Source organism: Hyperolius riggenbachi, chromosome 6 (assembly GCF_040937935.1).
Source record: "Hyperolius riggenbachi isolate aHypRig1 chromosome 6, aHypRig1.pri, whole genome shotgun sequence".
Classification (NCBI taxonomy): domain Eukaryota; kingdom Metazoa; phylum Chordata; class Amphibia; order Anura; family Hyperoliidae; genus Hyperolius; species Hyperolius riggenbachi.
The window spans coordinates 196,252,087-196,276,222 of NC_090651.1; the positions used below are offsets into that span (position 1 = coordinate 196,252,087).

Sequence of the window (24,136 nt, forward strand, 5' to 3'; positions counted from 1 at the left end):
GTAGATGCCCAACCCGAATACGAGGTGGAGAAGATAATTGATTCACGTACTGTACAGAACTCGGTGCAATATCTCGTACATTGGAAGGGGTACGGTATTGAGGAGAGGCAATGGGTGCCTGGAAACCGCATGCATGCGGACGAGTTGGTGAGAGAGTTCCATGCTGCACATCCAGGGAAACCTGGAAGGAGCTGTCCGGAGTCCACTCCTCGGGGGGGGGGTACTGTGAGAAAGCGCGGAGGAGCCGCCGCCATGAGCCGGCGGCGGGCGGCTCCTTCCGCACTCAGCCTTGTCTCGCACGGAGAGGCAGCCGCCTCCTCGCATCATGAGGCGGCTGCCTCCGTGCATGAGGCCGCAGAACGCGGCGAAACCGCCGCGTTGGGTGCGGCGAGTAGCCCGCCGGTCCCCGCTGCGGAGTCACCGCTGAGCGGGGCTGCGCTGGCTGGGACTCGTAGTCCCTCAGTATTCAGAGTGGCGCGCGCGCACTCAAGGGAGATTTATGACAGGTAGAGGGGAGTCAGCTGACCAGGCTGGTCAGCTGACTCGGATTCTGCACCTCATTGGCTCATCACTGAGGGAGGTGCTGGGGGAACTTTAGAGTATATATACTGCCGGCTGTTCACTTCTCTGGTGTCTGGCGTTGCGTTCACACACGTGGGAGCACCCAGATCCGTTAGTCAGATCCGTTAGTGTGCCGGGACCAGCTGGAGCTGTAATCCTACACTAAAGCTAGATTCGTTGATAGCTTAAAGTACTAGTTTGATTGTGATTATTTGTTATGACTTCTTGCCTGCCTTGACTACTCTTCTGAACTTTGATCTTGTACCTCGTTATTTCTGATACTCCGTTGCCGAACCCCGGCTCGCTCCTAGACTCTGTTTCTGCCTCCTGATTCTGTACCCCGATATATCTGATACTCCGTTGCCGAACCCTGCCTGTACTTTGACTACGCCTCTGCCTCTCGATCTTGTACTTTATCTGTCTGTGTGTGTACGACCTGGCTTGTCCGACCTCGAGAACCGACCTCATCATTGGAGGAGGTTCTTCGTTCTGTTAGTAACCCTTCCGCCTGAGGGTGACTTTCAGAAGATACTTCTTGCTAGCAGTCTGACTCCTCCCGTCTTGGAGAGTTCAGGGGTGCGGAAGTAATCTGTACGGTACGTCTTACTGTACTGAGGTCTAGTCCTCTAAGTGTTACTGTTACACCAAAACACTACACTCTACTCCGGTGAACAGAGGTTAGCTGGTATATTGGATTATCGGTGATACTGCAGATCACATATAATCTGGTATACGTCTGTATTCCCCGTGACGCTGCAGGTCACCGGTAATCAGACCTCTCTGTGCTTCACCGAGCGTTACAGTTATGCTATAGTCTGACCCAGTCCCAACTGGATAGAAACTGTCACTTGCATACATGATGTTTAACTCTTTCAGGCAGAGAAAGAAAAAAAAGGAACACATCCTTGGTATTAGTGGGTTTGGCACTATACATGCACTTCTATCTCATCATGTCACGTTTCACCTTGGTCCTTTAATGAATATCACATATGGTAGAAATAGGAAACAGACTTGTATCCTTCATTATTTACTGTTCACTTCAAAATATATCAGGAATGCATTAATGAATAGAAATATCTATACATTATTTTTTTCTACTTAGATTTCTCACCATCTGCATCACCTTTAGACGGCTTGCTAGCTCCGCACAACCTGGGAGACAGCATTGATCAGAATAGTCAAAAGCCTAAAGTGAATCCACTGCCAGTTCTAGATTGGAATATTGACTGGATGGATGAAATGGAAGCCAATTACACCCAGAGGAATTCAGGCAAGACCCAGTATCCCTTTGTTAAGAAGGTGAGTAAGATATTGGCTGCCAGGCTGTTATTATTCGTTTATTATCTGTACTGTGTGTCATGGCTTACTTAGCCGAATATTCTGTTTATCCTATCATCTTTCTATAACGCTGTAACCCAAACACTGGGTCCCAGATAATGTAATTTATTAGCTCCAGCCACAAAAGACCTTTGCAGCATTTGTGTGCATGGAACACGTGTAGCCTTGATCAGTTATCATCTTACTAGCAGTTGAACATTACCCGCCACTGATCAGTTAGCAGCTGACCAGCAGTTAGACGTTGAGTGACACTAGTCATGGATGTCAGCTGTTTCCAAAAAAAACTAGAGGCTTGAAGTGAAAAGATATTCATGCTTTTGTGGAAAAAAAAATCTTAAATAACTGCAAAGACATAGAAAGACTTTCATCAAGGGTGTAGATGAGGCTAAAAGTAAGCACTGCACATATGCATATCTGACAAATTTATTTCATAATAGTGTGCCACAGCTTACTAGTGCCTCTTAACCACTTAAATCCCAACGGTTTTTACCCTAGCGGACCGGAGCAATTTGCACCTGTCAGTGCTCCTCCCTTTCATTCGCCAATAACTTTTTCAATACTTATCACAACAAAATGATCTATACCTTGTTTTTTTCAAATTAGGCTTTTTGGGGTTGATATTTGTTTTCAGTAATTACTTTACTTTTTATGCATTTTAAAGGGAAAAATAAGGGAGAAAATGAAAAAATACACAATTTCTCCAATTCCCTCCCTTATAGTTTTAAAATAAACAATGCTACCATACATAAAATCCACATATTGTATTTGCCTATTTGTCCTGGTTATCACAAGATTTAAATTATGCCCCTAGAACAAAGTATGGTAACAATATATTATTTGGTAATAAAGGTGTATTTTTTCTATGTTGTGGCTTTAATTTTCTCATTGCACATTACCAAGGATTACAAGCCATTATGAGCAAAAATAAGAGCAATACACCCTCATGACATACATATTTAAAAAGCTGAGTCCCTAAGGTAACTATTTACAGTGGCTTGCAAAAGTATTCGGCCCCCTTGAAGTTTTCCACATTTTGTCACATTACTGCCACAAACATGAATCAATTTTATTGGAATTCCCCGTGAAAGACCAATACAAAGTGGTGTACACGTGAGAAGTGGAACGAAAATCATACATGATTCCAAACATTTTTTACAAATCAATAACTGAAAAGTGGGGTGTGCGTTATTATTCAGCCCCCTGAGTCAATACTTTGTAGAACCATTACAGCTGCCAGTCTTTTAGGGTATGTCTCCAGGGGCGTATCTGAGTAAAATAGCGCCTATGGCAAACACTGAAGTTGCGCCCCCCCCCGTTGCCTGCCCAGTAGATTAGCCCTGCTTGGGCTTGGCTTTTTTCATCTAGAAAGCCACTACTGCACCTGCACTGAAGCAGGGAAAGGTAGATATTGCAGGCGCTACTACGCTTGCGCCACAACCGCCACAGACTGTCAGTAGTGGTTTCAGGAGAGCCAGCGATGGAACACAGGAGGACGGGGGAATCCTCATTAGGATCCAGAGGCTTCCCCTTCTGGAAGTAAGTATCCCCAGAGGGATTTTTTCAAGTTATAGTGTCTCTTTAAGATCCCTGACGACTCTGCGAAAGTACCACAAGCGTTTGACTTTGTAACGTTGCTTGTGTAACATTACCCGCAGGAAGGTGGATCGGGGAATGCTTGTCATTGGGGGACTTCGCTGGATACATCTTCCTATGTTGTGCTGGTGAGTATTCAGGCTGTGACTTGGACTGAAGAGCAGTGAGTGAAGACAGTGAGTTGACCTAATGCTGGGTACACACGTTGTGAGTTCCCGCTCGATCCGTGGGATTGATCGATTATTTCCGACATGTTCGATCTGGTTTCAATCAATACAGCAGTCGATTTTGCATGTTAAGCATACAAAATCGACGGCTGTATCGATTGAACATGTCGGAAATAGTCGATCGATCGGGAAATCGCAAGTGTGTACCCAGCATTAGAATGTTCAGTACCCTCCCCCTACCCCAGCATCTATTTCCTTATCTAGTCATTGCTCTTATCAGAATGATCTCCTGCAGCAGGGCTGATAAAAGGAAAGGACCTGTGAATCTTCTGACCTGCTGCTGTGTACAGTGAGCCTGCTGAGAGCAATGTGGGCAGTGTAGGCTGTAAATCTGACAATGCTGATATAGCAGCTCTCCTGAGGCTCACAGTACACAGATACTGGTGAGGTGAGACAATTCACAGGTCCTTTGCTTTTATAAACGCTGCTGCAGGAGATCATCCTAAGACCACTAACCAGCGTGATGATCTCTCTCCCTGCCTGCCGTCCTCTGCAGTGTGTCCACTCACTCCGTCCATTCTGCTCTGTGTCTTGTGTCACCTCGTGGCTGGCTGCTACACACACATTCCTCTCCTCTTCCAGCCCCATAAGCCCCTGCGGCACAGGCATGAGACCAATGAGGACTCAGGAGAGGGTTGTGAGCAGCGTTGCTGGGGCTACGACAGTAGCTGGCAGGAGGGAGGTGGACGGGACAGAGTCCTCTCCCTCTTAGGAATGTACTATAAGGCAACAGGTTTGGTTGGGAGGGAGGGGTGATTTACTGATTGATGCGCCCCCTGGGAGGTGAGTCACAAGGGCGCCTATAGCAGGAGCCCCATCTGCACGGCTCCAGATACGCGTCTGTATGTCTCTACCAGCTTTGCACATCTAGAGACTAAAACCCTTGCCCATTCTTCGTTGCAAAACAGCTCCAGCTCAGTTAGATTAGTTGGACAGCGTTTGTGAACAGAAGTTTTCAGATCTGCCACAGATTATCGATTGGATTTAGATCTGGACTTTGACTGGGCCGTTCTAACACATGGATATCTTTTGTTTTAAACCATTCCATTGTTGCCCTGGCTTTATGCTTAGGGTCGGTGTCCTGCTGGAAGGTGAACCTCCGCCCCAGTCTCAAGTCTTTTGCAGACTCCAAGAAGTTTTCTTCCAAGATTGCCCTGTATTTGGCTCCATTCATCTTCCCATCAAGCAGCACCCCCAGAGCATGATTCTGCCATCACCATATTTGACAGTGGGGATGGTGTGTTCAGAGTGATGTGCAGTGTTAGTTTTCTGCCACACATAGCGCTTTGCATTTTGGCCAAAAAGTTCCATTTTGGTCTCATCTGACCAGAGCACCTTCTTCCACGTGTTTGCCGTGTCCCCCACATGGCTTGTGGCAAACTGCAAATGGGACTTCTTATGCTTTTCTGTTAACAATAGCTTTCTTCTTGCCACTCTTCCATAAAGGCCAACTTTGTGCAGTGCACGACTAATAGTTGTCCTATCGACAAATTCCCCCATGTTGTGCCATACACCTTCCATTTCTGAATGATCGCTTGAACAGTGTTCCGTGGAATGTTCAAGGCTTTGGAAATCTTTTTGCAGCCTAAGCCTCCTTTAAATTTCTCAATAACTTTATCCCTGATTGATATGGTGTGTTCTTTGGACTTCATGGTGTTGTTGCTTCCAATATTCTCTTAGACAACCTCTGAGGCCGTCACAGAGCAGCTGTATTTGTACTGACATTAGATTAAACACAGGTGCACTCTATTTAGTCATTAGCACTCATCAGGCAATGTCTATGGGCAACTGACTGCACGCAGACCAAAGGGGGCTGAATAATTACGCACACCCCACTTTGCAGTTATTTATTTGTAAAAAATGTTTGGAATCATATATGATTTTCGTTCCACTTCTCACGTGTACGCCACTTTGTACTAGTCTTTCACGTGGAATTCCAATAAGATTATTTCATGTTTGTGGCAGTAATGTGACAAAATGTGCAAAACTTCAAGGGGGCCGAATACTTTTGCAAGCCACTGTATGTATTCCCTTTTCAATTCTGTCACTTTTGGGTTTTTTCCAAGTGTTTTGTTTTGGTATAGAGCAGGGGTAGGGAACCAATGGCTCATGAGCCAGATGAGGCTCTTTTAATGGCTGCATCTGGCTCACAGACAAATCAGTAGGGTTTGATTTACTAAGCTACACTGCTCAAGCAGCACAGCTTAGTGTGGCAGCACAAGTAAAATTTTTAAGGTAGGCACGCTACTGTTGTAGCATGCACTACTAATTTATTCGCGCTCCACCCAAAACTAACAGCTGCTCCAACTGTACCACTCTGGACCCTGTCAGGTCCAGTGACTCCCTGCACTTTGATTGGCCCAATAGGCTGCTTGTCACTTGGGCCAAAGTGCGGGGATCTCGTGCTACAAAGTGAATCAACCTCCAAGTTAGCTAGCTAATTGTACATAAACTGTTAGTCGGTATTTCTCCTGTCTGACTCTCAGGGAAATTGCTGAAATCCATGAGAAGCTGAAGACATGTCTGACACTTCCACTGCCAGTGGATCAACCAGGGGCGTAGCAATAGGGGGTGCAGCGGTAGCGACCGCATCGGGGCCCTTGGGCCAGAGGGGCCCCGAAGGGCCCTCCCTCAACTGCAGTATTAGCTCTCTATTGGTCCTGTGCTCATAATAATCACTTCTATAGATACATTGAGTAGTGGTAAACATTAACAAGCTCTTCCCCATCCCCTTCTTGCACCTGTAGTTGCCATTGTCAGATTTTGGTGCGCCGTATCAATTGTTATGTATAGAGTGCCTGGGGGGCCCCATTGTACAACTTGCATGGGGGCCCACAGCTCCTTAGCTACGCCACTGGGATCAACTGTATACACATCACCATAGCAACAGGGATGTGAGCCCTCTGCTGCGCATGCGCATTGTCCCCGTTTGAATCATATTATATGGCTCTCAGGGAAATACATTTTAAAGTATGTGGCGTTTATGGCTCTCTCAGCCAAAAGGTTCCTGACCCCTGGTATAGAGTGTATGAAAATAACAACTTTATTGTTTTTCATTCAGTTTGCCACTAAGAAAATTTAAACGACTTAGGCCTCAGATCTCAAACACCCCAAATTCTATTCTCTCGCTTGTCACAGTTAAAATGATACCCTATATACACAATTAGATAGCATTTTGGCCATGCAATACACGGTAACCACCCCCAGGCATGTAGCTGCTGCGACTCCTCCTTCAAGTGATATCATTTTAAAGCTCTCTTTCTCCTCATTCTGGCGACACCTAAACCGCGGCCATACGCCTTTAGTTTTCTCTATTTTCGGGATCGAAATCGCGGCCGTGGCAATTTCAATCGCAAAAATAGCGAAAACTAAAAGGCGTAGAGCTTTAAAATTATATGCATCTTTCCATAGTTTCTGCACTGTTCGGTGTCCCTTTAACTACCAGTAGCACTAACGGCCATTTTGTTTTTTATCAAATGTAATATAATGTCATTCTTTCTTATCAAAGGCCCTGGAGTGACCGAACATTTGATACATGTCATAAATGTTACCATTCAAAAAACCAAAATGGGAGCGTCCGCCGAGAGTGTCCTGCACATGCGCAGTACAAGATTTTATCCAACTGCGCATGCGCAGGACGCTCCCAGCAGTGGAGTGTGATTGAGAATGCATGCGGCCAGGGCCATGCAGGTGCAGTGTAGTGTTGGGCGAACAGTGTTCGCCACTGTTCGGGTTCTGCAGAACATCACCCTGTTCGGGTGATGTTCGAGCTCGGCCGAACACCTAATGGTGTTCGGCCAAACTGTTCGGGTTCGCCCGAACTGCTCAATGGCTGGCCGAACAGGGCCCCTGTTCGGCCGAACAGGGCCCTGTTCGGCCGAATACTGCCCCCCTATGGGGTCGCAGGCATAAGAGGGGAGCATGCCCCAATCGCGGGGGGGTCGGAAATACTCCCCACCCCCTCCGCTAGCGCTCCCCCCTTTGCCCGCTTCCCCATAACAAAAGTTTAATGCAAGTTGAATAGTACCGGTGGCTGGCAGTGGAGTGAGGAGGAGGAGTCCGAGTAGGAGAGTGACGCGTTGAGGCCGGGCAGCGGGCGGTTCAGCGGTAGTACCCTTGTGGTACTTCCGCCCTTTCTCTGACCTCACGTCCTCTACGTGATGACACATACGAGGGTACGCGTGACGCGTACCCTCGTATGCAGAGGACGTGAGGTCAGAGAAAGGGCGGAAGTACCACAAGGGTACTACCGCTCAACCGCCCGCTGCCCGGCCTCAACGCGTCACTCTCCTACTCTGACTCCTCCTCCTCACTCCACTGCCAGCCACCGGTACTATTTAACTTGCATTAAACTTTTTTTTATGGGGAAGCGGGCAGAGGGGGGAGCGCTAGCGGAGGGGGTGGGGGGAATTTCCGACCCCCCCCCGCGATCGGGGCATGCTCCCCCCTTATGCCTGCGACCCCATAGGGCCCCCAAAATGGGCATGTTCGGGGGTCCCATAGACTTCCATTGAGTTCGGGGTTCGGGCCGAACATGCCGAACATCTGGCCCATGTTCGGCCTGTTCGGCCCGAACCCGAACATCCAGGTGTTCGCCCAACACTAGTGCAGTGGCCAGGGCCACGCAGGCGCAATGGCCAGCGACTGGCTCTGTTACCAAAATGGAAGCTACCGTATTTTATGGACTATAATACGGGACACACATACAATAGAGGGGAGGAAAATTCAGTGCGTCTTATAGTGCGAAGGTACAGTAAATGTATAAAGGGCAGACACTTTAAAGGTGAGGGGAAGGAGTTTACCGTGACCGAGTGCTTTGACAGAGCTCCCGACCCCATACAGCTTCATGCTGCAGTGTGAGAAAGCTTCTCTTACTATGACCCTGAGCCGGACAGAAGTAGCGCGACCAAGGCCGAACTGAGCTGCAGCTGGTGCTTCTATGTGCAGCTTGGCACTCTCCCGGGGCATGTCGGTCCGACAGGCATCTGGCAGCTGGTCTCCAAGATCCATAATAGACAGCCTCCCGCTGCTGCTCCCCGCACTCGGTAACCACCCCCAGGCATGTAGCTGCTGCGTCTCCTCCTTGAAGTGAGCACAAGGCTCTGGACATTCTCCTGCTGCTGCAATCCCCACTCGGTGACCGCGCACAGGCATGGAGCTGCCATGGCACCTCATTTTAGTGAGCTCCGGACATCCTCCCGGTGCTACTTCTCCCGGTGGTGACCACACACAGATATGGGCTGCTGCGGTTCCTCCTTCTTCCGCAGGCGGAAGATGCATCAGGACAACTGCGCGTGGACTGCCGGGGGCTGTGGGAGTTGCAGACACCTTGAGGCTTCCTATCGGCACACGACCAAATGCTCCAGCCACACCAGATGACAGCGCGTGCTCTGTCATGTGACAACTGCACATGGACTGTCGGGGGCTGTGGGAGTCGCAGACACAGTGAGGCTTCCTATCAGCACATGACCACACCAGATGACAGCACGTGCCCTGTCATTGACAACTGCGCACATGGACTGCCGGGGGCTGTAGGAGTCGCAGACAACTTGAAGCTTGGCGCTCGGCTTCCTATCGGCACATGACCCACTCCAGCTGACAGTGAGTTCCCTGTCACGTGACCTGGATGGAGAACGCTGGATAGGCAAGGGTAATCTTAGCGAGTGTAATGTATCTGTGAGTGTAGTCAGTGTAGCTGGGTGTGTAGTCAGTGTAGCTGGGTGTGTAGTCAGTGTAGCTGGGTGTGTAGTCAGTGTAGCTGGGAGAGCAGTCAGTGTAGCTGGGTGTGTAGTCAGTGTAGCTGGGTGTGTAGTCAATGTAGCTGGGTGTGTAGTCAGTGTAGTTGGGTGTGTAGTCAGTGTAGCTTGGAGAGTAGTCAGTGTAGCTGGGAGCGTAGTCACTGTAGCTAGGAGAGTAGTCAGTGTAGCTGGGTGTGTAGTCAGTGTAACTGGGTGTGTAGTCAGTCTAGTCAGTGTAGCTAGGTGTGTAGTCAGTCTAGTCAGTGTAGCTGGGTGTGTAGTCAGTGTAGCTGGGTGTGTGGTCAGTGTAGCTGGGTGTGTGGTTAGTGTAGCTGGATGTGTAGTCAGTCTAGTCAGTGTAGCTGGGTGTGTAGTCAGTGTAGCTGGGTGTGTAGTCAGTCTAGTCAGTGTAGCTGGGTGTGTAGTCAGTCTAATCAGTGTAGCTGGGTGTGTAGTCAGTCTAATCAGTGTAGCTGGGTGTGTAGTCAGTGTAGCTGGGTGCGTAGTCAGTGTAGCTGGGTGTGTAGTCAGTGTAGCTGGGTGTGTGGTCAGTGTAGCTGGGTGTGTGGTCAGTGTAGCTGGGTGTGTGGTCAGTCTCGTCAGTGTAGCTGGGTGTGTAGTCAGTGTAGCTGGGTGTGTAGTCAGTCTAGTCAATGTAGCTGGGTGTGTAGTCAGTCTAGTCAGTGTAGCTGGGTGTGTAGTCAGTCTAGTCAGTGTAGCTGGGTGTGTAGTCAGTCTAGTCAGTGTAGCTGGGTGTGTAGTCAGTGTAGTTGGGTGTGTAGTCAGTGTAGTTGGGTGTGTAGTCAGTGTAGCTGGGTTTGTAGTCAGTCTAGTCAGTGTAGCTGGGTGTGTAGTCAGTGTAGCTGGGTGTGTGGTCAGTGTAGCTGGGTGTGTGGTCAGTGTAGCTGGGTGTGTGGTCAGTCTCGTCAGTGTAGCTGGGTGTGTAGTCAGTGTAGCTGGGTGTGTAGTCAGTCTAGTCAATGTAGCTGGGTGTGTAGTCAGTCTAGTCAATGTAGCTGGGTGTGTAGTCAGTCTAGTCAGTGTAGCTGGGTGTGTAGTCAGTCTAGTCAGTGTAGCTGGGTGTGTAGTCAGTGTAGTTGGGTGTGTAGTCAGTGTAGTTGGGTGTGTAGTCAGTGTAGCTGGGTTTGTAGTCAGTCTAGTCAGTGTAGCTGGGTGTGTAGTCAGTGTAGCTGGGTTTGTAGTCAGTGTAGCTGGGTGTGTGGTTAGTGTAGTTGGGTGTGTAGTCAGTCTTGATATTGTAGCTGGGTATGTATTAAGTGTAGTCAGTATAGCTAGTTGTGTAGTCTAGTCAGTGTAGCTGGTTAAACAGAGACAGTTGGGGGTAAAGGTCCACAAGATGCTCCTGGACTATAGACTCACCAGCGTTAGCATTTTTTTTTCTTCTGATTTTTGCCCTCTAAAACTAGGTGCGTCTTATAGTCCGAAGCGTCTTATAGTCCGAAAGATATGGGTAAGCCACAGTGGGGGACCGGAGGATCGTTCCAGGACGTCATGGGCACAGGGCAGCTGCAGGGGGCTAGTAGAAGCCCCAGGTAAGTGAAACTCTTTTTTTATTTTGATTAGTTAAGATTCCCTTTAGACAGGGAACACAATAGATGCATTTGTGTGCGTTTTGCCATGGATGGTAAAACGCGCACAATTCTACTGTGCACATGCACGTTCATGCACACTTTAAGGCAGTGAACACACTTGCACAGCCATTTTCCCTGCAATTTCCAGGTCTCCATTTGCTTTTGCATTCGTGTCTAACGTGAACATTTTTCCATGAATGTTTCCGCATTTACACAATTGTGGCAGCATGTACTGTATGTGAATGTGTGCGTCATGCGGAAAAAAGCAGAAAGCTGTGCGATTTAAAAACGCATGGAAATTAAGGTTACCTTTAGGTAAGGAACACACTAGACACGTTTGTGTGCGTTTTGTCACAAATGGCAAAATGCGAAAGATTGTACTGTGCATGCACATCAGCACGAGCGCGCTCACATGCACCCACATGTGCGCTTCCAGGCAGGGAACACACTTGCAGGGACATTTTCCCATGCAATTCCTGGGTCTCTGTCGCCTTTTATGTTCGTATTTAACACAAGCATTTTTCTGAGAAGTTTCTGCATTTCTGCATTTGCGGCGACAGGTACTGTATGGAAACGTGTGCATCGTGCGGAAAAAAAGCAGAAAGCTTGTCAACTTAAAAAAACACAGAAGTTAAGGTTCCCTTCAGGCAGGGAACACACTAGATGCGGTTGTGCGCATTTTGCCACGGGCGGCAAAATTACATAGTTACATACCGTAGTTATTTGGATTGAAAAAAGACATAAGTTCTACCAGAAAACAAAGTACAACGCCAGCCTGCTACCTCACATATCCCTATTGATCCAGAGGAAGTTAAAAAACCCTTACAAGGCATGGTCCAATTAGCCCCACAAGGGAAAAAAATTCCTTCCCGACTCCAAATGGCAATCAGATAAATTCCCTGGATCAACACCACTGGGCATTACCTAGTAATTATAGCAATGGATGTCTTTCAATGAATCTAAGCCCCCTTTAAATGCAGATATAGAATTTGCCATAACTACTGCATTCCACATCTTAATCACTCTTACTGTAAAGAAACCTTTCCTAAATAAATGGCTAAAACATTTTTCCTCCATGCGCAGATCATGTCCTCTAGTTCTTTGTGAAAGCCTAGGGACAAAAAGCTAAGCTTTTATATTGCCCTCTGATGTATTTATACATGTTAATTAGATCCCCTCTAAGGCGTCTTTTCTCCAGACTAAATAAACCCAGTTTATCTAACCTTTCTTGGTAAATGAGACCTTCCATCCCTTGTATCAATTTTGTTGCTCGTCTCTGCACCTGCTCTAGAACTGCAATATCTTTCCTAACATAAAGAAAAGAAACCAGGTACTGTTGGGTTCAGAAGCAGGAATCTGCGGATCAACCCTTTTTAGGGATTGTTATAATTTAAGTAGGCCTCAGTTATTTGGACTGAGTTACTCAAAAAGGCTTGGGGTGCAGACCTGCCCTTTAAGGGGATTTTCTTTTAGAGAGAAAATCTACAGTTCTGTCAGCAGAACTAGGACATACCAAGAAGCTGTTCTGTGGGCAAGGCCACAGGTCTCACTGACCTCAACATGGAGACCACAAGAACAGTAAACAAAGCCATGTTTATTTAACATAGAAATTATTTGTATCTAGGGCAAAATATCTTATAGAATATTAATCGAGTAGGTGTGTGTCCTGACATCACAAGGGATCTGAACCAATCATAGATGGCTCAGATGAGGTCACATTTAACTCTTTCTGGCTCATATAAAACCCACAGCCGGAGTATGGAGTAGCACTTTTCTGTCTTGCTACCTGTCCCTGCTGGCTTAAATCTTTATATAATCCATTTCTGTTCTGATATGATGTATGCTGTACATAGGTAGTCTAGATGATGTAACATAGTATAGACATAAGAGGACCTGATTACTTTCAGCAGGAAGGTAATCATGAAGCTGTAACGCAACGCAAGAATCTGCTTTTCTAAGATGTGATGAACTGTATCTGTATATTTGTTTACTGAATAAACTCTTTGTACTTTGAAGACGCCTGAGAACGGTCTATCTCCAATAATGCTTGCTGTGTTAAGAGTCAAGTTATCTCCCAGTCTGTGAGGTGCAACTCTAAGAAGTTGCTGGTGTTAAAGCAAAAAGGTGATTTATAACAGTGGTGCCGTTAAACCCTTCACTGTCTAGCGAAAATGGCAGACAAGGGCCAGGGGCCGAAGTTTTCAAGAAATTCCACAGCGAAACAAGCGGAGTAGACGCGGACTGGAAAGCTTATCAAGCTGATAAGTGGTGTGCGTGAGCCAGCACACGGGCTGCAGTTCGTGGTAATCAGCGGCGAAACTCTTGGACTTTAAAGTTAAGCTGCAGGTGCACATGCAGTTAAAAGCCTAAACAGGATCGCGAGTTTTGGGAGCGCTCCGAGATCAGCGAGCAACTGCCGCAGAAGAAGCCGATCCACTGAGCGGAATGAGACTCAGCAGGAGCTCCAAGTGTGTCCAATCAGAGTTTCGTGGGAAAGTTGCTACGGCTGATCAAATTGGCAAGCGAATAGAAGTCCGCGGACCAGGACAAGTATGGTTTACGTTGTTATATTGCATTATCTTTATTGTATATGGAGTTGTACAAGGAGTTGATAATGCATTCTGTGTTATGTGCAGCTGCTATGTTAGGTTGGAGGCTGCGTACTTCTTCCCCCTCCCGTGAATGGTGGGAAGGGGGGGGGGAAAGGTCCGGTGTAGAGCGTACATAGTGCTGTCTTCAGAGTTTATGTGCTTTAATGTGCAGTTGAGGATTTTTTATGATTCAATGTTCCTGTGTTGCATGTTACGGCTTAAATAGTGGTTATATCCACATTTGTCACAGGCATGTTTTCTTTCGCTGGTCAGATGTTAACTGGGTTATCTGCTTTCTTTCGCTGGTCAGATGTTAACTGGGTTATCTGCTAAGGTATTTTTTTTCTTTTTTCTTTCTCTCTCTCTCTCGTTTCACAGAGAAGGTCTGCTACTGTCTACGCAGTGTGTTAGGAGAGCTTGGAGTGATGCCAGCGGTGTTTCAGTCTAGTGTAGAGTGCCCGCAGCAAAGGGGGGTGGCAGTCTACAAGTAGTGGATGGGGGAGTGAGAGAGAGAGAGGACTGGGTAGAGAGAAGCTAGAGCAGGAGCGTAAAAGGTACTGAGCGGTTAGCTCGCTGCATATTAGTGTGATTTGGATGAGGTTTGTTAGAAAGTTTTGGGAACAGCTGTAGGTTTTCTTCTTTCCTCCTCCACGTATTCTACAGAATGAGGGGGGAGTGAAGTTGGAAGTATTTTTTTTTTCTTTCTCTCTGTTTTTTTTTTTGCGTGAGCTGGATATGCAGGATTGCACACAGCCCACTTCACTGGGTCGCTGTGAAGGTATGAAGCAGTTTACAGTCACAGCTGGGATAGTGGGAGAAGCACTGTGTGTGGCTCTTGCTGTATTTGGCTTTTGCGTGTTTTTTTCGGTGGTTTCAGTTCAGTGTCATGTGTTTTTTTTTATATTCACGGATCGCAGAGCGTAGGTTTGAGTGCACGAGGTTGAGTGCATGTTTGTTTTTTCTCCGTCTCATGTCCAAGATGATTTGCGTTTTTTTCTGAGGAGGAGATAAGAAACTTCACAAACTGCTGTGCTATTTGTCTTGTATGTGTTTTTTTTGCAGGCATCCGAGAGTTTATATATGCTGAAATGTATAGTGTGCATGTATCTTTCTTTTCTATAAGTGTATAAGATTGAGAGGTTGCTATGGGGGATTACATAGCAGCCATCTTGGCTGGCATGCCATGACTCAAAATGGAGTCGCATTTCTGAGAAAGCCACTCCCACCTTCATGATGTATTAGGAGGGGAGGGGGCGGGAAGCGCCCACTGATAGGCACGCCCCAATGGCAGGGGGGAGGATGTGCTGGGGGGATCCAACGTCCCACGTCACAGCTGTGCACACGGCGCCGTGCACGGAAGCAGCTGGTGGGGGGGGGTCCAGAGTGGGGACAGAGAGATTCCACTGAGTATCTTGGCTTCCAGATGATTTCCTCAAAAGAAGTCTGGGCAAAGGGAGTGTCCGCATACGTGAGCCAAGCAGGTTGCATGGTCACGGATAGGAAGTGTTTCCCAGCCAGGGGCATGGAGACACGTAGAAGTCAGATATTTCCCAGGGAGTGATTTGCAAGAGCAGATCAGGGAAGTATCTGTACTGCGTTGCTTATGGGATTATTCCTTTAAGTGAGGCACCTTAACGGGTGGTGCAGCATGAGTTCCCAAGAGACAAAAGGGGGGACAGTGCATCAGGGGGTGCCGGAGTTGAAAAAAAAAAGGGGAGTTGACCAATCCAGGTATCCGTCGCCGCGGCTGCAGTGCGGTAACGTTTTTTCTGTTTTTTGTCGTGGACAGGGCCAGAGCTTGACGAAGAGGTCAATGCTGGGCTGGGGCTGTTTGTGCGTTTTCTTGTCCACTGATTGGTGAATTTTTTTTTCCCAGCTCCTACCAAGTGTAGCACAAAGAACAGAACTGGCAGCAGTTCATGGGGCAATTGTAACGATGAAGGAATTGCCATTTACAGAGTGACAGTGTATCAGTACAGTGTTTACATAGTTACATAGTTATTTTGGTTGAAAAAAGACATACGTCCATCGACTACCTACCAAGTGGGCATTCAGGGATCTGCATACAGGCATATGACGCTGGAATGCTTAGCCCTGCACCCTGGGTAGTTTAAGTGCAAAGTGCTCCTTCCTACAGGGAGGCAGCCATTTTTTTTTGTAGTCTGGGGGTAGTAGCACGGCAAGCATTGGTCAGAGGGTACACTAAACAGGATGTCGAGCAGAGAGGGCTGTGATCGATGAAGTTCTAGGTAAGTCAATGCGAAAATGAGTAAGATCATTGCAGGCTCACCTGCAAAGCAGCAACAGGTGTGTGGCATCCGTACTCTGTGCATACAACGGCCATGTATGTACAGAAGGGGTGATGTGGGGAGAGCTTGCAATGAGGTGAGAGCTTCCAAAGGTGAAGTCCGCGGGAGCATATTTTACACAGGTAAGTACTTAGGATAGTACTTAGGTAGGGGAGAGAAGTTTAACTCCAATCTACCAAGAAGAGTAAACAGAGTTCATGAGAACCATAAAGCAACGAGATCAATTACGGTATATATTGATCAATCTAAAGTGTACAGAGTACAAGCCGCAGGGCGAATCTCAAATCATTAATAAGAATTGATTTTTTTGTATTTCGATTTCGGGAGTTTGGCAATATGGAATCGAGACAGCTGCAGTGCTGGCAGCAAAGATGGAGATGTCAGTTGGATAAGCAAAAGGTTCCAGATGCCAATCCGAGTTTGGAGAACAGCGAGATTTCTGAGATCGGAAAGAGACTGAGAAACGAGATTTCGGAGATCATAAAGAGGCTAAAAAAACTGACTGAGCAAAGCATAATGCAAATTGCTAATGTTTTTCTTTCCCAAGGAAGTGCTTTTACAATAAAGAGTACCGTGCTGATTGTGATCCTAGGCTGCCATTCTGTCCTAGGAGAACGAAGAGAGGACATTCTCATGAACAATAAGGGGTTAATGAGAACACAAGGCCCAAGCATGTTAATGTTTGGAGAAAAAGAGGCTGATCCTCTTCCACTTTCCTCTGATTGGCACGTGGGGTCCAAGCAGAGAAGGAGGAATAGATCACAAGTGCCAGGTGCAAACAAATTTCATGGCACAATGTTGGTGAAAGGTCTGAAGGGTCAGGTGTGCTGGAAGTTTGAATTGAACGGCAGTGTAAATATGCTCTTGAATGTCTCACTCCCAGAATCGATGCACTGATCCAAAGTTCTGTTAAAAGGAACATTGCAGTACAATGGGTACATGCAAAAGGTGGAGTGTGTGATTCAGGGGTACCTTGTCTTGGTTATCCAGAGTGAGATGGTTCCAGATTGGAGAGGAACGAGCAGCAAGCATCACTTCTCCTACAGGAGAGACGCAGGGGACAACATCGCACTCTGGAGTTACCAACAGAGGGTGTCTCTGGAACAACTTTACACCCGTAAAGGCTGGAAAGCCGAGGGTTTGTGGTTCTCGAAACAAGAAGTAAAAATCGAGATCAAGCCACATTTCCAGGTGACAAAGAGGGTGGGGAGAGCGATCCCAAGGGAGGGAAAGCCAACACAGGGAACCCCATTCTCACTACACGGGTCACAACAGGGGACAATATTACACAGTCCATATGCAGCCACTTATCCTCATGCTAGTTGGGTAAGTGAAGAGGTACTCTTAATTGAAATATGGCCGAGAGTACAGTCTTCCCGACCTCACGTACACATTTTGCCTCAGGACACAAGGGGGGGAAGAGGTCCAATCAGGACAGTTGTGGCTCAATCACACAGAATGCGAGGCTACCATTTAAAGATCCGCCCTGAAGCCAAACCGATAGTTCCGGGGGCTGATGGAAAGGTTGTTTTTTTAAACGTAATGTCTAATGACACATTCAAGGGACATTTTCGTAATTGTTCCAATCAGGTAGATTTTTCGAGGGGAGCTTATTGTATGAGCGGAGATCCCATATGGATCAAGTCATCCAAGTTTGATGACGTCATTCCTCAAATTGTTAAGAGAACTCTAAAGTTCAAAGCTTCAGGGGGAGTTCCCATCTTGAAGGATAACCCGCCATGGGACAAATGGGTACAGGTTTGGACACAAGACAACCACACTTTGTTACAATGGTTAAACAAACAGAACACTAAGTTAGAGGTAAGATTTCACCATGATCCAGGTGATCTTAACGGGGTAGAACACAATTATAAGCAGGTGAGTTCCAGTTTGACCTGGTGGAAAAGGTTTCCGGCGATGTTCCAGGGACACTCGGACTGGGCCTCTGCAGTTCAAAATTTCTTCCTACACCCACTGGTCGTCGGGATGGGGATGACAACTTTGGGCATCATTATCCAGGTGAAGTTGTGTGTCAAATTACGCAAAACAAATTAGCCTGGTCAAGGGATTGGTGCCTCATAAACAATCTCATGAACCAATATTTCCAATTAAGGGACCTACAGGGTTACGGGTATAAGTTTAGCAGTACCAGTGATGGACCTGATTGTATAAAGGCGCTCTTTTAGACGGCACTTGGCACTGCTCCGTCGTGTAACAGACAAACGAGTTTCACTTTTCTTTGATCATGCAAGTTTGTGAGTGATACGCAAGTGACACAAATGCTGAGAATGTGGTATAGAGGGAGTTAGAAGTAGGGCATCCCCAGAGAGCCTGGTTACAGGAAGACCAAGAGGTCTTGCCCTATCTTCCAGGGATAGCCGCCTAGAGCAGAGAAGTTGCGTGAGCACGAGCATCCAAAAGTGAAACATAAAGAAAAGAAACCAGGTACTGTTGGGTTCAGAAGCAGGGATCTGCGGATTACGCCTTTTTAGTGGGGATTGTTATAATGTAAGTAGGCCTCAGTTATTTGGACTGAATTACTCAAAAAGGCTTGGGGTGCAGACCTGCCCTTTACGGGGATTTTCTCTTAGAGAGAAAATCTACAGTTCTGTCAGCAGAACTAGGACATACCAAGAAGCTGTTCTGTGGGCAAGGCCACAGGTCTCACTGACCTCAACATGGAGACCACAAGAACAGTAAACAAAGCCATGTTTATTCAACATGGAAATTATTTGTATCTAGGACAAAATATCTTATAGAATATTAATCGAGTAGGTGTGTGTCCTGACATCACAAGGGATCTGAACCAATCATAGATGGCTCAGATGAGGTCACATTTAACTCTTTCTGGTTCATATAAAACCCACAGCCGGAGTATGGAGTAGCACTTTTCTGTCTTGCTACCTGTGCCTGCTGGCTTAAACCTTTATATAATCCATTTCTGTTCTGATATGATGTATGCTGTACATAGGTAGTCTAGATGATGTAACATAGTATAGACATAAGAGGACCTGATTACCTTCAGCAGGAAGGTAATCATGAAGCTGTAACGCAACGCAAGAATCTGCTTTGCTAAGATGTGATGAACTGTATCTGTATATGAGATGGAGGAAGATTGCGAAGATGTGGAGTCCGTTTGGGTAAATATTCATGGTGGAAATAAAAGTTGCCAATTGCTTATTGGGGTATGCTGCAGGCCACCTCTTATTAATGAAGCTGCAGAACTGCGATTACTACAGCAGATTGAAAAAGCTGCAAGTAAAAATGAGGTCATAATTATGGGCGACTTCAACTTTCCAGACATTGACTGGAGTATTGAGGCTACCCATTCTGGTAAAAGCAGCAGATTTCTGGCAGCACTACAGGACAATTACTTGACTCAAATGGTAATGGAACCAACTAGGGGGAATGCGTTACTGGATCTGATAATTTCTAATAGACCAGATAATGTATCAAATGTGCAGGTTCAAGAACATTTGGGAAATAGTGATCACAACATGATAACGTTTGATCTGGTGACTGATAGGCCACGGGGCAAGGGGACCACTAAAACTATGAATTTTAGAAAAGCAAAGTTCAATCAAATTAGGCAGGCACTAAGTTTGGTGAACTGGGATAATGTACTACAAGGGGAGGACACTGAAGGGAAATGGCAAGCTTTTAAACTTATTCTCAATCAATATTGTAGTATGTATATCCCATATGGAAACAAAATATCTAGGAATAAAAAAAGGCCTCTATGGATGAATAGAAAGGTTAAAGATAAAATGAAGAGGAAAAAGAATGCCTATAAGGTCTTAAAACAGGAGGGGACCGAGGCTGCACTAAGCAATTATAAGGAGCGCAATAAAAATTGTAAAAAAGAAATTAGGCAGGCAAAGATTGAAGCTGAAAAACAAATCGCTAAGGATATCAAATCTAACCCAAAAAAGTTTTACAAGTACATTAACTCTAAAAAAAGAAAGGTTGACTGTATAGGACTCCTAAAGGATGAGTGTGGGAACTCAATGGTGGATGACCAAGGTAAGGCAGAGTTTTTAAATGCTTTCTTTGCTTCTGTCTTCACAAAAGAAACAGCACTGTTGCAAATTACAGAGGCGGAAGAGTCTCAATCTTCTAACTGTAATATTAAATACTTAACGCAGGAAGAAGTGAAGGCAAGACTAAATAAATTAAAAATAGACAAGGCACCTGGCCCGGATGGCATGCATCCTCGGGTCCTAAGGGAATTAAGTTCAGTTATAGTTAAACCCCTTTATCTTATCTTTTGTGACTCTCAGGCAGAGTCCCAGTGGATTGGCGTACTGTCCACGTTTTCCCATTATTTAAGAAGGGCAAAAAATCAGATCCAGGAAATTATAGACCTGTAAGCTTAACATCAGTTGTATGCAAACTATTTGAGGGGTTACTAAGAGATACTATACATGACTTCATAGTAGAAAATAATCTTATTTCTCAGCATCAACATGGGTTTACTAAAGACAGGTCCTGTTTGACTAACATGCTCAGCTTTTATGAGGTAGTGAATCCTAATATGGATATTGGGAATGCTGTAGATGTGATATACTTGGACTTTGCAAAGGCCTTCGACACTGTTCCCCACAAAAGTCTGGTGCAAAAGTTGAGGATGCAAGGACTGGGGAAGAGTCTGTGTTAATGGATAGGGAACTGGCTAATGGACAGAAAACAAAGAGTTGTGGTCAATGGATCGTACTCAAAATGGGAGACTGTTAGCAGTGGGGTCCCACAGGGGTCTGTTCTGGGTCCAGTGCTCTTCAATTTATTTATTAATGACCTAGTAGATGCAGTAGTGAGCAATGTTGCTATTTTTGCAGATGACACAAATTTGTGCAGAATCATCAACTCTCAGGAAGATAGTGTCATATTGCAACAGGATCTGAATAGGATGGCTATATGGGCACATACATGGCAGATGAAATTCAATGTTGACAAATGTAAAGTCATGCATTTTGGACGTACTAATGGTCTAGCACAATACAAAATAAATGGGATACAGTTGGGGACATCAAACTTGGAGAAGGACTTAGGAGTACTCATTGACAACAAGTTAAATAATCGTACTCAATGCCAAGCAGCTGCAGCTAAAGCTAACAAAATTTTGGGATGCATTAAAAGGGAAATAAAAACTCGAGATGCTAGCATAATATTGCCCCTGTTTAACTCTCTAGTAAGGCCACATCTGGAATATGGAATTCAGTTCTGGGCACCACATTACAAAAAAGATATTGCAGTTTTAGAGCAGGTGCAGAGACAAGCAACAAAATTGATACGTGGGATGGAAGGTCTCACTTATCAAGAAAGGTTAGATAAACTGGGTTTATTTAGTCTAGAGAAAAGACGCCTTAGAGGGGATCTAATTAACATGTATAAATACATCAGAGGGCAATATAATAGCTTGGCGGATGAGCTTTTTGTACCTAGGCCTTCTCAAAGGACTAGAGGACATGATCTGCGCATGGAGGAAAAACGTTTTAGCCATTTATTTAGGAAAGGGTTTTTTACAGTAAGAGTGATTAAGATGTGGAATGCATTGCCACAGGAAGTCGTTATGGCAAACTGTATACCTGCATTTAAAGGGGGCTTAGATGCTTTCCTTGCGTTGAAAGACATCCATGGCTACAATTACTAGGTAATGCCTAATGATGTTGATCCATTGATTTTATCTGATTGCCATCTGGAGTCGGGAAGGAATTTTTCCCTTTAGGGGCTAATTGGACCATGCCTTGTAAGGGTTTTTTCGCCTTCCTCTGGATCAACAGGGATATGTGAGGGAGCAGGCTGGTGTTGTACTTTATACTGGTTGAACTCGATGGACGTATGTCTTTTTTCAACCAAAATAACTATGTAACTATGTAACTATCTGTTTACTGAATAAACTCCTTGTACTTTGAAGACGCCTGAGAACGGTCTATCTCCAATAATGCTTGCTGTGATGAGAGTCAAGTTATCTCACAGTCTGTGAGGTGCAACTCTAAGAAGTTGCTGGTGTCGAAGCAAAAAAGGTGATTTATAAGAGTGCTCAGAACTGAATTCCATATTCTAGATGTGGCCTTACTAGAAAGTTAAACGGGCAATATTATGCTAGCATCTTGAGTTTTTATTTCCCTTTTAATGCATCCCAAAATTTTATTAGCTTTAGCTGCAGCACTGGACCCAGTACTGACCCCTGTGGGACCTCACTTCTAACAGTTTCCCATTTTGAATAAGATCCATTGACCACAACACTTTGTTTTCTGTCCATTAGCCAGTTCGCTATCCATGCACACAGACTCTTCCCCAGTCCTTGCATCCTCAACTTTTGCACCAGACTTTTGTGGAGAACAGTGTTGAAAGCCTTTGTAAAGTCCAAGTATATCACATCTACAGCATTCCCAATATCCACATTAGCGTTCACTACCTCATAAAAGCTGGGCATGTTAGTCAAACAGGACCTCTCTTTAGTAAACCCATGCTGATGCTGAGAAATAAGATTATAAATGTGCATGATTCTACAGGCTATTTAAGTCAGCCTTGTGCAGGGAACGCGCGTCGCCACTGTTTGTTCAAATTTACCATTCACGTTTTCTGCATGTTTTTAAACCACACAGCTTTCTGCTTTTTTCCACATGACCCGCATGTTCGCTTGCTATACATGCAGCCGCAAATGCGGAAATGTTCCCGGAAAACTGTATGCCTTAAATGCAGAAGCCAAAGGAAGCCCCAGGTGAGTATGGAACCTGAGATGCTTCTTGTCTCAGGTTCCCTTTAAAGTGCACGTGCGTGTGCACATGCTGATGCACGTGCGGGAGCGTGCACGCGTCCATGAGCATTTTTTGCAGCACACATTTTAAAACATTTGTTGGTCCATTAAGATGGACCAACAGGACGTTTTAATACTATTGGCAGTCCAGTAGTGGTTAAAGTGGATCTGAACTCATGCACAGGAGAGAAGGAAAACTCATAAAAATCCACCCTGTATGATGAGTTTAGCTTTAGAGTTTAGCTTGAGAGTTTAGCTTGTCTAATCCCCCCTCATCTGTAACTAATTACAACTGTAAACTGATCTCTCAGCTGTGTCAGCTCAGAAATATCGGCATCCCTCTGCGGAGCAGCTAATATGTAAACACAAAATGCTAACCCTTTTTCTTCCATGAAAGTAGGAAGTAGACCAACTGCAGATTTATTGCAGGATTTTTTTCAGCTGTAACAAATAAATATTCTTCTCTGAGGGCCCTTTACACTGGTGCTGCTACCGCAGCCTAACGTAACCCTATGGGGAAGTTCCTACTTCCCACATTGCGATACTCTGCACCGGAAGTGCCCAATTTAACGCTAGCACAGAACTACTTTACTGTGCGGGACCCGTGGTGACCTGTGGCGATCTGTGTGAGCCAGGAAGTCATGTTAGTTGTTGGCGTTGCGGCCCGCATGCGTGGAAGCGTATTTTTACAGTACGCTTCCGCATACTCGAAGCAGGAAGTGACCGCAAGCGTGCATAACTTCCTGCTTGGCTGGGGGCCAGACAGGGAACACCGTTTACTGATTGGTCGACTCGCCTAGGGCGGGTTATTTGGATTGCTGGCTGTATTTAAGCTCGGTGCTGTCAGTACCTCATTGTCTGTTGTTGCGGAAACTTCGCAGTGAAAGCTCTCAGACCTTAGTCAGATCCGTGTGTGCTTGAACCGGCAGGACCCCGGGGATTCACACTTAGCTTAGGAAAATTATTATTATTGTATTATTATTATTGTGTATGATCTTTGCCTGTACCTCCAACTATTCTCTGCCTTCCGATTCTGTACCTCTGCCAATCTGATCTGTTGCCAACTTTAGCCTGAACTCTCACTCTGATTTAGCCTCCTGATTCTGTACCTTTGCCATTCTGATCTGTTGCCGACCTCGGCCTGTATACTCATTCCGATTTTGTCTGACGATTCTGTACCACTGCCTGACTGATCTGTTACCGACTTTGCTTGCACGACCACTCTCTATTTTGGTGATAGCCCCTGCCACTAAGGGCTATTACTTTGGAGTACTCCTGTATACTACTATGTACCCAATCATGTGTGATCACACGTTGAATAAAATACTGACTATTGTGCTGATAGAGCTCGTTCTGATCATCAGAAACATCACTGATCATTACAGCTAGGCTCAGGATGACCAATCAAGACTTCAGACACTTTATCA

At 45.8% G+C, this 24,136-nt stretch overlaps 1 protein-coding gene across 2 annotated transcripts in view; it reads left to right on the forward strand.

Annotated features, from left to right (window-relative positions):
• Positions 1-24,136, forward strand: part of ROBO4 (roundabout guidance receptor 4) — a 1,158,575-nt gene that overhangs the window by 1,076,370 nt on the left and 58,069 nt on the right. For both annotated transcript variants that reach the window (XM_068240264.1, XM_068240265.1), the window contains exon 17: positions 1,664-1,860. In XM_068240264.1, the coding sequence (XP_068096365.1) occupies positions 1,664-1,860 (197 nt within the window). The remainder of the gene's footprint in view (positions 1-1,663; positions 1,861-24,136) is intronic.